Below are 16,724 nucleotides of genomic sequence, written 5' to 3' on the forward strand. Positions count from 1 at the left end.
AGCAAGTAACTAAGGAAAAAAGAAGCAAATCTAATTGAAAAATTCACCATCTGGGGGAGCTGTTGCAACTTTTTAGAGGATGATGATGATGTTTTTATCTATCTATCTATCTGATATATAATAAAGAATGCTCTTTTGTGTTGGATCTTGACCTGCCCAGGACATGTACCCAGATATCTCTTTTATAAGAGATCATTGTGATTTTGAAATGGAGACTAATACAGTGAGATACACTTGACTCAAAAGTTGTCTCCTCACATGATCACCTGGGACACTTAACCATCACCACTCAGTCACAGTTCATTTCTGCAATGCAGTTTTATTTGCACAATTTAGGAATTCTGAACACAGAACACATCTGATGCCATTATCTAGAAATGTAGGTATTGGTATAACCAGTGTCTCTGTCAGTCACCTTGATCTCATCACTTAGGAGAGCCTGGGAGCTATTTTTAGGATTCATCTATGCCGATTGACCTAAAATGTACTGCATCGATTGTGTTTTTGTTGTGGAACTGAAAAGATTGCCCCAGGCATTGTTGTATGTCAGCCTAAAGAGAAAAATAATCTCCAAGTAGACTCACTCACTGCTCCTGCGGCATGGCATTTCCACAGTTTCTGTTTGTACTTCATGAAAAATAAATACATTTAACCAATTTTCCATGTCAGCATCACCGATGAATATGCTGATATGTGACATTCTTTCAACTTAAAAAAAAATCAATTTCTGTATCCGTGAAATGGCTTTCTCAAAATAGCTCGGGAGCTTCCTAAAAATGAAGACATTTGAGTAGGCATCATTCATGAATGCAATCAATGTTATACGATCCGTGATATAAATTGCATTGTATTCTATAAATAACATGCTAAAATTATCCCAGTCTTGGATATATTTTTGGTATAGAATTTTTGATGGCGTTGCACAAAGACATTTAATACGGCATGCAGTTATATCTTGGCTTACACAGGCAGATGCAGAACTAATGCACGGTGCCTTGGGCCCTGTGAAATATGAAAGTGTAATTTTTATGTTTATAGCTGTATGTGTGCTGACAAAGAATACAGATCGTTTGTCACTCCAGCCTATGCTTTGACTCCCATTTTCTTATCATATTGATTTTAAGGTTCTTTTAAGACTTGCATGGCACTGCCTGACTTGGTACTGTTTTATTACTTGACTGATTTGCTAGCACTGTATCGACTACTATATTGACTGTCTCTCTGTGCCTTTGACTTGGGGGCAGTGACCAATCTCAATAGTATAGCTCAGTGGTTCTCAAACCTGTCCTAGACGACCACCTACCCTGCTGGTTTTTGTTCCAACCGAGCTCTCAATTACTTAATTGAACCCTCAATTTCAGTAATTTCATTACATTTGACTCTTTGACTCTTTAAATTGTGTAACTGATTAAAAAGTTGGTTATTTAAGTTCCTTATACAATGTTTTAGTTAACTTAAAACCCCTACTGTTCAAAATATTTTAAAGGCTCTGATTTAGGAAATTAATAGTTTAATTAAGGGTTCAATTAAGTAATTGAGAGCTTGGTTGGAACAAAAACCAAAAGGGTAGTGGATACTCCAGGACAGGTTTGATAACCATAGGTATAGCTGAAAGAGGAACAAACATTAAGTTATGAGCACCCTACCTATAGGACTTTATAGAACTTTTTTAAACCCTGACTTTGTTGGCATTTTCACTTTGAGATCAGTTGTCTTTTAACGGTTCTATATAGAACTAAATCTACATTTTATTGTGCAGTAATGTATACATATAGTGGTCCAATAAATGTGTGTTGCAATATTGTATTTTATTTATATAAATAATTATACTGTGTTCTAGATAATATGAATTTAGTTTTTAACCGGACAGCTTGTGTTCAGCAGTTCAGATGGCATGAACTGCAGCTGAGTCTATCGGTGTGGCATCAGTTGGCATGGTGCTGTGCTACCTTGGTTACAAACAAATAACAATAACCCCCGCCCCCCCGACCTCCAGTGAACAAGGGATCTGTCACTGTCACTCGACAAAACTGAGAAACTGAGAGCAGTATTCTCAGAATGATCTGACACCTGCCTACAGAAATAGCAAATGCGAGCGTTCCTTGGTGTCTTTATTTAGAGGTTCATTGTGGAGTCGCACCACTTGATGTACAATTTCTGTAAACATGAGATTTGACACCTAGCAGTCAGATAAGGCCTGGATGTCTTTCTAACTTCGGTGTGCTCGGCTTCAAAGTCATACTGTGAAGAAGATGGAAAGCACTGGTATCATTCAAGCGAGAATTATTTTTCTAACTTTCTAAGTTGGCATATGGAAAAGATCACACCATTCACATATTCTTTGTATACCCTTCTTAATCCACCACTCTTCATAAGAACATTGGGGCTTCACAGAAAAGTGAAAATCCCTGCACTACAAAAAGGATTGCCCTTTGCTGACGCTTGTACTTCAGATACAGGGAGCCTCTCACACTGGAAGTCTGTTGCCTGATACATATCTCAGTAATTATGGGGCACTTGGGAATGTATGGGAATGAAAGGGATTGCAGATATTGATTGTAAATAGCAGGGACTGCTGTTTCTTAATATAGAGTCTCCCATTAATCCACTGCTGTTTATGTCTGGTAATGCTTGCTCACTGGAACCCCCCACCCCCACACACTCCACTCACTCCTGCATGTGGTTTAATACTCACCCAATCAGGTGACAATTTGTCAGTGTGAGGTTACATTAGCTTTCATTAGCAGTGCCGTTTGACAGGTGTCATATACAGTGGTATGAGTAACTAGTTACCAAGGCAAAGTGATTCATTTAGCTGGGATCTGTGTTGCTTATTAGCGTTGCCAAGGAATAGATGACAAAGTGTGACCAAAAAAAATAAACCACTGGAATCTGGTTAATTCGAATAGCCCTGTTCACTCAATGTTAATTATGTAGGTAATGGATGGGGATAGATTTCAGAACTGAGTCCCAGCCTGTGAGCCATCGGTCAGTATCCATGGTATGCAATGATCAGGGAGGTGGGAACTCCCTGGGAAGGATTTAAGTTTTGCATCGGGAAATGCAACTGGCACCTCATCTCCTTGCTCCTTTAGCCACACTTAACAAGTAATGGATCTTCTTTGGCATTCAGTTCCATTTTTCCCAGTGGAACATTTGAAGATGATTCATTTCATGTGTTGCCTTGTTCCTGCTTTCATGCTGTATACAGTATCCCATAAATTCTGAGACAGAACTTAAAGGATTTGCAGCGTAGCATAGCAGGATCAAATGCTGTCCCCTGAGAAAGGAAAGGGATTTTATTACAGTTAAAACACCTGTTAACATTTGCTTTAATGCTTGAACTTTGATGGAGTAGTATCCGATGCTTTGATGATAACCCCAGAGTACACTAATCAAACAAACTGAGTAATGATTTTGTGTCCACAACATAAACACAATTCCAGAACACCTCATTAGTAAACTTGGCTTCATCTTCATGCTTTTAAAATTATGTTTTATTGCCTAGTTACAGGATATTTTGAATTTGAGCTGCTGTATATGTCAACAATTATATTAAAGCATCCTTGTGAATAGCTTTGGTAAAGTCATCGAACACATGCCAGCTGCTCTCTCTCTCTCTCTCTCTCTCTCTCTCTCTCTCTCTCTCTCTCTCTCTCTCTCTCTCTCTGCTTTCTATCTGTCTATCTGTACATTTCCTCTGTGGAAAACTCTTCAAAATGTGTTACAGCTCAGTTATGGACATTTTCAGGGCAGAAACCTCCATCTACGACATCATGATAGCAGTCATTATTGCATAATATTGCAAATGTATTGAAGTCTTAAATACTGACTATTCATCCATTTTGGCTTACATACACATGAAACTAGAATAATTAATTATATCCCACAAAAATCCTAAATCCTAGATTCATTCAAGTTAAACATTTTCCAAAGTCATCCATCTCCAAGAGATGCTCACTGTCAGCACCCTTTCTGCTGTCTGTGAAAGGCCACCATCAACACTCAGTTCCTTGGAGGTTCGTGTCAGTCATGTGATGTAGAGCTGTCAAAAGTTTCCGAGACTTGGGGTCAAAAATAGCAAGCGCTCCCTTTTAATAATCAAAGAGAAGCTATAAATAGAAGCCAATTGACCTGGGGTCACAACTATGTCCCACAATCATATGGCTTTTATTTATGTTGTAGTGATGACAGGGCCACTTAACTGCTTTCCAGTCACCGTTTAAAGATCACGTGTGTACAGACCTTCTGTTCTGGAAAGCACTACATTTGGAAATTATTTGGCATGTTCTTCACGTACAGTAGCCTTGCGAACTCCTCAATTCAAAATACACATGACTCTCAAATATTTACTACTATTTTCTTAATGAGCTATTTTTGTAATGATCTATGTATGTATTATTCACTTTAAGTATTATGAATGTTTTGTTATTCCTCTTCTGTTTCTCATTATCCATTTCCATCTGTGTGGAACAAAATTCAACAAAGAAAAAAGCGACGCAGTTGTACATGTTTTCCGTACACACTATTTGTTTTCAGTTTATTGCTATCCCAATCTCTAGACACTAGGGAGCTAAGATGGCAAGTATGTGTGTTTCTGCTGTCTAGTATCATTAATTTCTCTCTTATATTGTAGAGGCGAGATTTTTGTGAAGTTGAACGCATTGGCCATCAGGATGTCTCTCACAAGAAGAAAGGCTGGAAGTTTAGAGATGGAAATGGTGCCAAAGGTAAATATCTGAATACCAAGATATAAAATACAAATTGAACCCTGTTTTAAACAATGTATTTTTTGTGTTTCCCATCAACTCACTCTTACTGAAAGTATGGATGTGGCTGTTTTGTTTCAATGCCTGGCAAGCAGAGACCAACACTCACTAAGATTTCTTAACAGCTCTTTTTAGAAAGGCCTTTGAATACATAATCCCTCTCCAAGTTTCCAGAGTGTGTTTGATAAGGAACAGGGTTTGCTTTGGAATATTTATCCACAGTTCTGCTAATGGGAGAAACCAAAGATCTACCAGTGCTGGTCAGACTATAAAAAGACCCAACACCTCTATTTTTAAGACAAAGTTATTTGTTAAGAATGTAGTTTGAATCTGTGGCTACTGCAAAAGATCAGTTTCCCCTAATGACTGGGGTTGTAACTGAAGTACATCTTGGCAAGCAGTGATGCAGGACAGCAATGAAATACCTGACAACCATGTGACACGTAATGAATGCAGTGCTCTTCCAATTAACTAATGCCACAGACAGGCGTGGAGTACCTGCTGAATAATTGCCATGCGGCAAGTTGTGTGGTGGTAGTAGCTACATTTAGAGACTTATGTTATGGTCCACTATTGTAGCCCTAGAAATCATGGGGGGGATGCAATGACATAATACAGTGATGAGGACAAATGTGTGTTCTGAATGTTAAAAGAAAGGGCCTTTAGAGAGATTTCTGATTTTACATTCCTGGATTTTCTGAATAGGTAATAAAGTACAAAATCTTATACTGGGATTTGCTTAGGGTTAAAAAATGATGCCTTTATTTCAATGACATTAGTATACTTTCTACACATTGAAACAGTAGAGATATTATGCTAAGTTGATTTTGTAGTTAGCCGGTTTACAGAAACACAGTATATTAAAGATGTATAAAATAAATGCATTTCAGTGAAAAATATTTTTTTCTTATAATGGAATCTGCCCTTTGTGAGTAGTTTGCTCGCTTGCTATATATTTTTTCACTTTTCTTCTAACCATACTACCAATTAGCTTGACTTTGAAAGGAGTTTCAGGAATGCCATCTTAAATGTTGACTTAAAGGTTGAACTGCACTGTAACATGAAGGTGTAGGATTTATGTATTTTATAAAAACGTATTTCTGGTTTCACGTTTCTGTATTTTATATTTACACACATGGAAAAGGCTGAAGCTGGGTATGGTTATGGCACTGTCTAGCTCAGGGTTTTTCCCCTCTAGCTCATAGGCTGTTAGAAATCAGATGTTTGAGTTCTAGACGTCAGATCTATTGTGTCTTTCCATTGCACTGTATAATCAAGATCTAGGGGTCAGTTTTATGAGGAGCGAACAGCTTGAAGCACTTCTTAGCTGGGAAATTGGTGCCAGGTTTAGGACCTTGTTCGGAAAACACTGCAGGAGCAAGAACAATTATTTCTGTCAGTACAAGGAGATTGTATCTGCCTGTGAAAGCTATGGAAAATGAATCCAGGCCAGTAAAAGCAAGGGATGGGTTGGACTGCAAGAGGCTGAATTCAACTGCTTAGATTTGAGCTGCAACAGTTGTCAAAGATGTCAATGTAAATGTTTTGCTTCAAAATAAATAAAATATACCTAAGAAGAAGAAAAGAATAATGGAAAGGAGTAAGCAATTTTAATGATCATAGAATGCATTTTTATTCAAATATTTATTTATCGGTTTTCTTGGTAATTCAGTCATTCACTCAAGACCCAGACTTACAGCAAATGGTGCCATTTATAAATATAATCACATGTTGAATTTATTAAGATTAAAACATATTTTAAAAATAATATATAGATCATATGTATATATCATGGAATTAGACACTCCTCCCCCATTTATTACATTTGGTGTAGCATTTACATATTGTAATATATTAGTTAACAGTCTTTCTGTCTTTGGTATGTATGCATTGGAACAAGGCCTATTATTCAACCTAACACAGGTCAGAGCCTAAAGCTAACCCACACCAAAGCTTTGAACTATGCTCAATCTGCCACTACATGTCTATGTTAACTCAACAGAAATGCAACCCTCATTTTTATGGATGTTTACTGGGGAAACTCAACCCTCACCCTAGCCCAATTTTTTTTTCAAAATTAGTGAACATTAATCTGAATATAACTATAACAACATTCATGCCTTTTTCTAAATGCCTTATTAAAGCTTATGTAACAAGAGTCCTATTTTTAAAGAAGTAATTGTACGTCTATTTTATGGAAAGAAAAGGGCAGATAACATGTTTATTGGAGTAGAGTGGAAGAGGGATGCATTTCAGATTGTGTAATTGCAAAAACTATTTGAGTGCGAGCACAGGGCTTACCACATGCACACAGTTAAGAACTCTATTTTGGTACAGTTCTGTCTGTATTTGGAGATGGCTCTTTCCCAATAAAAATGTGAACTAATAAACTGAACAGTAAAAATAAATTGATGAAAAGTTACACAAATAGAAATTAATACCAAGGTTACGTAGTTGAAGAGTTATGAGGCATTTTAATGCATGTGGACCTTCTTTCTGGCATTAGCATCCATCCATTTATTTTGTAGAAAACAGAACAAATACAAAATTGTTTTTTTTAAATTCCCTCACATATATGTATGTCAGATGTAAACATCCCACATGCATCATATATCAATATCAACCTTGGCCTTTCTACTCTCTTTACATGCTTCCTACATGTTGCAGTGACTTCACTGGTATGGGAGGTGTAGGCTGGCTGCTGTGCAGGAGGGTTTATGTAGAGGTGTGTAGTTTTCATACCACATTGGCTGATACATGTAATGGGGGAGTCTTCTGTTGCTACACAAAACAATAAAACCAAGAACATACTGTTGATGTCCTCAATTATTAGGGAAAGATAAAAGACAGTTCAACATGAGAATATACACTCACCTAAAGGATTATTAGGAACACCTGTTCAATTTCTCATTAATGCAATTATCTAACCAACCAATCACATGGCAGTTGCTTCAATGCATTTAGGGGTGTGGTCCTGGTCAAGACAATCTCCTGAACTCCAAACTGAATGTCTGAATGGGAAAGAAAGGTGATTTAAGCAATTTTGAGCGTGGCATGGTTGTTGGTGCCAGACGGGCCGGTCTGAGTATTTCACAATCTGCTCAGTTACTGGGATTTTCACGCACAACCATTTCTAGGGTTTACAAAGAATGGTGTGAAAAGGGAAAAACATCCAGTATGCGGCAGTCCTGTGGGCGAAAATGCCTTGTTGATGCTAGAGGTCAGAGGAGAATGGGCCGACTGATTCAAGCTGATAGAAGAGCAACTTTGACTGAAATAACCACTCGTTACAACCGAGGTATGCAGCAAAGCATTTGTGAAGCCACAACACGTACAACCTTGAGGCGGATGGGCTACAACAGCAGAAGACCCCACCGGGTACCACTCATCTCCACTACAAATAGGAAAAAGAGGCTACAATTTGCACAAGCTCACCAAAATTGGACAGTTGAAGACTGGAAAAATGTTGCCTGGTCTGATGAGTCTCGATTTCTGTTGAGACATTCAGATGGTAGAGTCAGAATTTGGCTGACCACTGTGCAGGCTGGTGGTGGTGGTGTAATGGTGTGGGGGATGTTTTCTTGGCACACTTTAGGCCCCTTAGTGCCAATTGGGCATCGTTTAAATGCCACGGCCTACATGAGCATTGTTTCTGACCATGTCCATCCCTTTATGACCACCATGTACCCATCCTCTGATGGCTACTTCCAGCAGGATAATGCACCATGTCACAAAGGTCGAATCATTTCAAATTGGTTTCTTGAACATGACAATGAGTTCACTGTACTAAACTGGCCCCCACAGTCACCAGATCTCAACCCAATAGAGCATCTTTGGGATGTGGTGGAACGGGAGCTTCGTGCCCTGGATGTGCATCCCACAAATCTCCATCAACTGCAAGATGCTATCCTATCAATATGGGCCAACATTTCTAAAGAATGCTTTCAGCACCTTGTTGAATCAATGCCACGTAGAATTAAGGCAGTTCTGAAGGCGAAAGGGGGTCAAACACAGTATTAGTATGGTGTTCCTAATAATCCTTTAGGTGAGTGTAAATTCATTAGATACTGCACAAACAATCTATTCACCGATACTATGCCAAAATGTGTTGTTTTTACCTGGATTTGTTTGCACAACAGATGTAGAGAGACCTTTGGTTCAAAAAGAGCAATTTTCTTTTTTCTCCAACCCTTCATCCCTTTTAATGCTCCATGGAAGAGATGGACACAGTGCAAAATACTAAAATGTCAATCTTTGTTACAGCTATGGCAGACACATGTTGAAGTGCATGTCATACTTAATATTACCCTACAGGTGCATTTTGCTGTCCTGCAACTCTGATACACATGCTTTAAAAATACAAATAAAATATATTTCACCATTATGAACTCTTTGGCTTTGAACACCTACTTAAGGTAACGAGCAAGCCACATAGTGAGAAAACAGCAAGAAGGACAGGAAGTAGTAGGACATGGAAATGAGAATGACAGCAAATTAAAAAAAAATAGAATTGTTTCTTTCCCCTCAACAACCCAAGGTATGCATTTTGCTCCCTGAGTTTCAATAAGCCCCTGCAACACAGTAAAATAAAAAAGTTTTAATTAAGTCTTTGTTACCAGTATGATTTCTCTGTGTGTTTTCTGATTAACACCTTAGGAAAAAGTGGCTATGAATCATGCAGCTCTTTTATGGGTGGCATTCCTGTTCTTTTTGTGAAAAGGGCACGAAAGATTGTATAATTGCTGAGGGATTTTAACTCTGTCATAATCTATGGAAGTACATGAGTGTTGCCCTAATAAATACTGGCTAGGTGCACTACCAATTCATGGTTTTATTAGTTATCCATAAACTCGACACCTACAAGAGCATGGATCATTGAAGCTGTGCACTTCTATTACTGTTTGTGCTGGTTTTAGAATGGGCTCTTTGATGTCACTTAGCATCTACTCAGAGCAATCTCTGACTGCTTCAGGTGATGGAAATGACTAGTAGAAACTACAGACTTAGGCCTTTTTGATCACAGAATGCTTTCTGGAGCTCAGCTGGTCTGCCACCTCCCCTATTGTCTTGGCCACATAAGCAGGAAGCAGGGAAATCTATTTCTGTCTGATTGATGTCAAATATAACTTTCATACAGGAAGGATTAAAATAGTAGTCAAAATAGCAATTTGGCTGAAATTTACGTAGATGATAACGGGTACACACAAGTGACTTATTTAAAGTTCCAGAGAGCAAGCTCTATTATCCTGATACCCACCTGAGCTCCTCCGTCTTGTCAAATTACATTTAGAGCTCTGACACTGATCTGATTTATAAATCGTTCCTGTGCATCTCGAAGCACAGTGCTTATTCAGATGTAAACAAAGCTAATGTTGTTAGCAGAGCTTGGTAACATTATCAAAGGACATATACTGGCTTGCATTTTAATGTAATAAAAGAAAGGTCCATTCTATTAGCAGATGCCTATTAGGGTGACAATCTGTGGGCAAGAAAGCTTACCTCCCTGCACGTGTTACTGCAATAATGGACCACAAGATCCGCTCTGACGTGAGCTATATCTTACCACAGAGTTGGAATCCCTGCAGAGGAAACTTTCTAAAAGTCTTTGACATCATATGAATATACTATTAATCAAGATTCAAATCTATGTTTTTTGTCCTTTGTTGATTACAGCCTCCTCTATATATCTTAATTAAATGACAACTTCATTAGTTTGTGGAACTAAAACTTTTCTCCCCCCACCTTTGCCATCCACAATTTTATAGTTTGATATAGACTACAGGCTACAGCAAGAGTATGCAATGAGTGTATCATTGTAAAAATGGTATATGATTAAACAAATCATTACAATCAGATCATCTTGATGCAATACATTAAAATATGAATTAATTTGCAGAAATATAAAATATGCCATATTCAAATTGCTATACTACGTGGTTGATACTACTACTATAGTTGCGTGGGGAAAAAAACTCTCATACTGTGTCAGGTGGCAAAAATATGTGCTTTCTCCAAGACTGAGAAACTCTAGTAGTAAACATAGTAAACAACAGATTAACACCAGCAATTCTAGCACTGTACATTAGATAGAGTATTTCAGCTATGCCCTAGACAGTGCAAGTCCCATTCGAGATATATAATTCTCACTTGCTTAAAGCTGTTGAGCAAAGTGGATTCCCAGGAACACAACCTCTGGCTTCTTCAGCAAGTGTGACCTTTACTGCGACAGGAGAGCTGCATCTGAGAGGGTCATTAAAATGAGATTTACTGCCACAGAAACCCCTCAGTAGGCAACTAGTATAACTTTCCATGATTACAAGCAAGGGTGTTCCTTCATTGAGATGGTAGCAAACGTATTAAAGCCGATTGGGTTTCAACATAGTCACATGCTGTCTGCTGTTGGAGATGGCTAGTGTGTCAGTTTAATAAGCATGCTCTTTCAAAACAGTTTCAGTCAGGCTCTGCCTGTTTGAACTTTCAGTTACTGTACATTCTGCAACCTGACAGGCAGGGTGTTAAAATTAGAAGCGGCAAGCAGTACATTTCAAAAGATGTTCTTTCGGGAAGGCTGACGGTGCCGGTTAATCTCCCAGTGCGTTTGCTGCCTGTTAGCTGGAAGAAATAACAGCAGTTGGTTCATTCTGTCCTCTTGCAGTTACCAAAACACATCTTGTAAGTGGAATTCTGTCTGTGTGCTGTAAATTGTCCGTCACCCTCAGCTTTATGCCAGATTTACCAGTCTCTCCTGCTCTGTGCTGCATTCAATTAGACAATGTATTTTCCACACTTAGATCTCATTAAACAGCACACAAGCAGACAGAACACTTAGCCAGGGTTCTTGTTTTTCAATGCTTGTTAATCTAATCAGAGAATGTATGTTTCTACACAAAGTCATTGAATGGCAATCTCTCTGTTTTTCTCCTTTACCTTTGTGCTCAATGGAACCCAGCCTTGCTGTCATGTGACTGGCCTCATTATGTTAGTGGTTGACATAACGGGCAGAGACATTGCGATGACATATGCAAAAAAGACATATGTTTAAAAGCCAACTAGATGCATGTATTTTTTAATTCAGATCTGATAATTTATTTTATTTGTGAACCCCCCCACCTACACACAAACACACACACAATGCTTGTATACTAAGCATGTCAATCTGTGATCTATAATCAAAATCTAATGAACTACAATGAAAGCATATAGAGAGACTGCCATGATTAAGTGGCCCAAATTTAATCTGAATGCATTTAGTTCCCAGACATCTTTCTTACAGTTTGCACACAAGCCAAAAAATACCTCCAGGAAGTTTCTACATGAATGGCTCTTTTCATTGGATTGTGGTCAAAAATAACCCAGGGACTAACATCATTTTGGTAAACCCAGTCCACACACAATTCTTTCTACCTATGGATTTTCAATGTGACATATCCATTAATTGTTCCACTGTGACTGCAATACTACAATCTACTTTTGTAATATAATTACAGAGCTTATATAATGATGCTGCCCAAAACCTCACTTCATTTTTTACTTCAATATGTTGAGCAGCAGGATAACAACACTTAGTCATTACTGCAAATGCCATGTAGTAAATCAATGTAAGGTAAGGTAAGTCATTATATTAAGAGGCTGATCATGAATAATTCACATGGATTAGGGGAAATATTATGAATCACTGTGGAATATGTCATTAATACCTCCTTACTAAGTTGCTCAGATCTTCTGGTCATTGAAATAATCTCTAGGTACTTTATTCACCCATTTACAAATATAGTTTCTACAAGCTTAGTGTACTGGTGAGTATTCTTGTCTGTAGTCTTAAATAGCATTTCACTTATTAACCCACTTAATGCTGATATCACCCTAAGGCACTGAAACACTAGGCCTCAGTTTTGGAACTAAAAAGTGGAGTGTGCACCGATTGTTTATGCAACATGTTAATGAAGTTTTAACTACAGAGGGACAAACACTTATTGTAGCTGGTGAGTTGTGGGCGGCTCTGTTCAGGGGTGCTCAATACTGTAAAATTGCTGATCATCTCATCCACTTGTGATAACACTACAGTCTGGTATGGAAGTTGTATTGTTATATCATTTAAATGGAAATTAGTCTTATTTTTGGTTTCTCATTTTGGAAACAACCTGCTGTAGATTGTATTATATAGTATATATAATATATATATATATATATATATATATATATATATATATATATATATATATATATATATATATTAATGACCAATGACTTGAATTTGTTCTTGTTAAACTGATATATATCGACCCAGCTTTGTGTATAATGTTGTCCTGGTCCAATGCATCATCTTTGGGTGATCAGTACTGGATATTTTTCAGTCAGAACTGAAATATGTTTTTAAAATTTGCCTCTCCTCAACATATATAGATCATGCAAGTGTTTTTACTATACTCCAAATCAATGCAGGATTGGGAGTCAGAGATGTGGGGAATCATTCAGAACTTGTCATTAAGTCTTGTCTATGTACTTCAGTTCAGCAGCCAAATGCAGAGCAGAGGTGAAATGTGTTTATAAATAGGCTGTGGTGAATTCCTTCCAAGCATGTACATTTTATCTGGCCAATGCGTTGTTAAAATTGGCAGAGACAAGACTGGCTCTCTTTCATCTTGTTCAGCAGTTTCCCTGTGGCATCACTTTAAGGTCATTCACTCCTGTGTCTTGCCCAACTGCGACAAAACAAATTCTAATGTAAGCCCGTGCCATCGCACATGCCAGCCATTCAGTACACCTTATTTTAGCTACTTTCATCTGGCAGTGAGAACAAGGTGTACTTCATAACCAAATTCTGTCTACTGCCATTAGACCAAATGTACTAAAAATAAACTTGATTTCACATGTTTTTTCACTCTATAGATGTATCTGCCATCTGTATAAATTACCTATCATTTCCCTAAGGGGCAGAAGGGTTAAACTTGTCCCTTCAGCCATGCCTTGTCCTGGAGCTGGCTGAACCTCTTAAACCTCTGAGACATTAATGAAGACAAGAGTGGCTAAATATAGATAGTCATGCTGCCTTGCTTTAGCTCCAAGGCCTGCCCATCGTAAGAAAGTCCTATGGAATTTTCTACAGGAAATGTAGCCTTTTTAAATGGAAATGTCATTTCTTTTGTTATGATTGTTGTATTTATTTATTTATGTTAAATTTGTATAGATTATTTATTTGTCTTGAATACTGCTGCATGCATTTTTTGCAAAGCTACATAATATTGTGCGAAAAAACAAATCTAGTCATATGTTTAACTGTTCAATGAGTTCTTAGAATAGTCAAATGCCTGACAGGCGATGCTTCTGCTTTGATACATTGCTAATGATCAAACCCAAACAGATTGCATTGCCCATCTGGTAACCCCCCACTTAGCACTGTGCATTGAGGTTATTCAGACTATTGTTCAAATGTCAAGAGGAAATGGATAAATGACTAGTAAAGAGAATTGTGAGAAATCAAATGGCTCCATTTTGTGAATAACAAATACTGACACCTAAATAAAAGAATGAGAAAAATAGAAACAATGTACAACTGGAGATAAAAAACTGTTTATAACTGAAGATTTTCTGATATCATTCTACCTGTAAATTTGAACATTTATTTATAAGAACCTCAATGTTAAAAACTAGCAATGAGTTTTAATGTGATGCACTAAAACACTGGGATTCCTCTTGATAATATTCAAATATGAACATTTCTACTGAAATTGTCCCCTTAGAACTTTATATTTAAAAAATGAAATGAAAAGAAATAAATGCACATTTGTAACCATTCTTAGCCATACTTTTTCCTGAAACAAATCAATCTTAAAAGATCAAAAATATTTTCTGGAGCATTGTTGTCATATTTTCTGACAGTGGTTTAATGTGAAGTGCTGGAAGGACAAAAATGTTAATCAGCACACTGTGGTTAATCACATAGTTTTGTAAACAACATTTTACATGAAATTATTTTAAATTTTAAAATGTTTGCTATTTTGCACTTTGGGGAACATGTTTCATCCTGTGATTACAAAGAAAAACAATGGAAACTTGTTGACCAAAACAATTTTATTGTTAAATTTGAAATATCAAGAAGACAAAATGTATTAAATTTAAATGTATTACTGTAGGAAAAAATAATAGCTTTACATTAAAAATAGACAGTTTTGAATGTTGCATTAAAGATGTGATTACACAGCTAGTGAAATGTTTAATGGTAAATTACACGACATATTTTCTTTTTTAAGTTGATCAATATTTATTTACTATTACAATCAACTCAAAAGTGATCAATTACCTTGAGCCTGCTTTATACAGAACTCATGGATAACATGATATTTTGTGTAAAAAAATATATATAAAAGGAGGTCAGATTAAGATTTAGATTATTAATGCAGAGAGATGCAGACCATTCCATTTAATAAAGGATCTATTTATGCCTTTTAAAATTCATAATTTAATCATTTGATAATTTATTAACAAAAATCACCTCTCTCAAAAGCTGTGTTGTGCCCCACAGTACACAGTACATTTCATTCCATTCTGTACATTTATAGTCCTCCACTGGATTGATCTAGACAGAGCTTTTCAAAGGCACTCTGTCTTGGTTGCTGATGCTTTGAGGCTTCGGTTTCTGATAAGACAGCTTTGCGAAGACGATAATGAGAATAAACCCTGCAAAATTGTAGCTTTAGTTAGATGTTTTGAAACCAGATGTGGAAAATCAAAGTGATGTCTGTGATGAAGAACGTTAATATTTTTTGCTTGAAAAATTTAGGAACAAGGAACAAAATGTACTTTAAAAAAATACAGATTGTAACTTTTATCCTGAGCTATTCATTTAACTTTAAGAAAAACATTGCAAAACAAACAGTGCTATAATTTCAAGACAGTGAATACATTTGCAAGTGTGTGGTCTTTCCTGGCAAGCTTTAGCTTTTCATTTCTCAGCTCATTAGATCAAATATCAAATCACTGGACCAAAATGGACTAACTGTGGCTAAGCTGTTCTGTACTTTACCAAATGGAGATTCTGATTGTAATTGGATAATCATGATTACCAAAATATCCTTTTTGTTGGGACCATGTTTAGGTTTTGTTGTTTTCATAGAACAAATAAACACAAACACAAAACCCTGCCTATATTTTAAGAGACTGTTATAAGCAGTCATGGAGATGCAAAATGAATATTAATGTCTATGGAAACATGTGCTGCTATTAACAGTGCTTCAAATCATGATATGAAGTAGCATTATCAACCTCTTTAATGAAAATAAAACAATACATCTGAATCCCCCTCCCTTCCAAGCCAGAGAAAAGAAGTGTCCCCATGCCATAGCGAGTCTCCTTATAGCACTTACCTATAACCCCAAGGGTGCCCAGGAGGATGCCAACAGCAGACTGTACAGTGGGCATGCCCTGCAGCTCCTTGACAGCAGTCCTGCAGTTCCCTCTTATATTGCACTGGCACACGGTTACTGTAATCCAGTTAAAGACAAAAAATGGAATTGCATTTGAAAATGTATTCTAGGTAAACGCATTACAAGAGATTGCAAGATGTCCTTGGAGGTCTGAGCTTAAAAAAATGAAAATTAATGTATTCTATTGATCAGACAGTATTACCCGCGGCAGAGTCCAGGAATAGAAGGGGTACGGAACACACAAAATTCTTTCTGTTGACCACCTGGAATTAGCTTGTTTGCAAATTATCTTCCTTGCACCCTTTTTCGACATCTCTAAGGCCATAGATACTATAAACCATTTTTGTTTTCCATTTTGTTCCTGAAGTGCTCTTGCTAAAAGTGTCACATTGGACTGGAAACTGACAATTACTGTGTGTACCTTTTAAGATGCCACTTGTTTGCATTAAAGGCATTTCACTTGCTATAGCAATTTCAATACTTGTGAAGTGATCTCTACAATGAAAACTTGAATGTCAAAGAGACAGACAGT

General features: G+C 37.1%; 1 protein-coding gene across 2 annotated transcripts in view; it reads right to left on the reverse strand.

Moving 5' to 3' along the window:
• Positions 1 to 14,891: 14,891 nt before the first annotated feature.
• The window catches only part of cdh16 (cadherin 16, KSP-cadherin), a 49,214-nt gene continuing 47,381 nt past the window's right edge, over positions 14,892 to 16,724 (reverse strand). For both annotated transcript variants that reach the window (XM_066713736.1, XM_066713737.1), the window contains 2 exons: positions 16,133 to 16,249; positions 14,892 to 15,446 (listed from right to left, as the gene is read on the reverse strand). In XM_066713736.1, coding sequence (XP_066569833.1) covers positions 15,346 to 15,446; positions 16,133 to 16,249 — 218 coding nt within the window. In that variant the 3' untranslated portion in view covers positions 14,892 to 15,345. The remainder of the gene's footprint in view (positions 15,447 to 16,132; positions 16,250 to 16,724) is intronic.

Source organism: Amia ocellicauda, chromosome 9, assembly GCF_036373705.1.
Source record: "Amia ocellicauda isolate fAmiCal2 chromosome 9, fAmiCal2.hap1, whole genome shotgun sequence".
Lineage (NCBI taxonomy): Eukaryota > Metazoa > Chordata > Actinopteri > Amiiformes > Amiidae > Amia > Amia ocellicauda.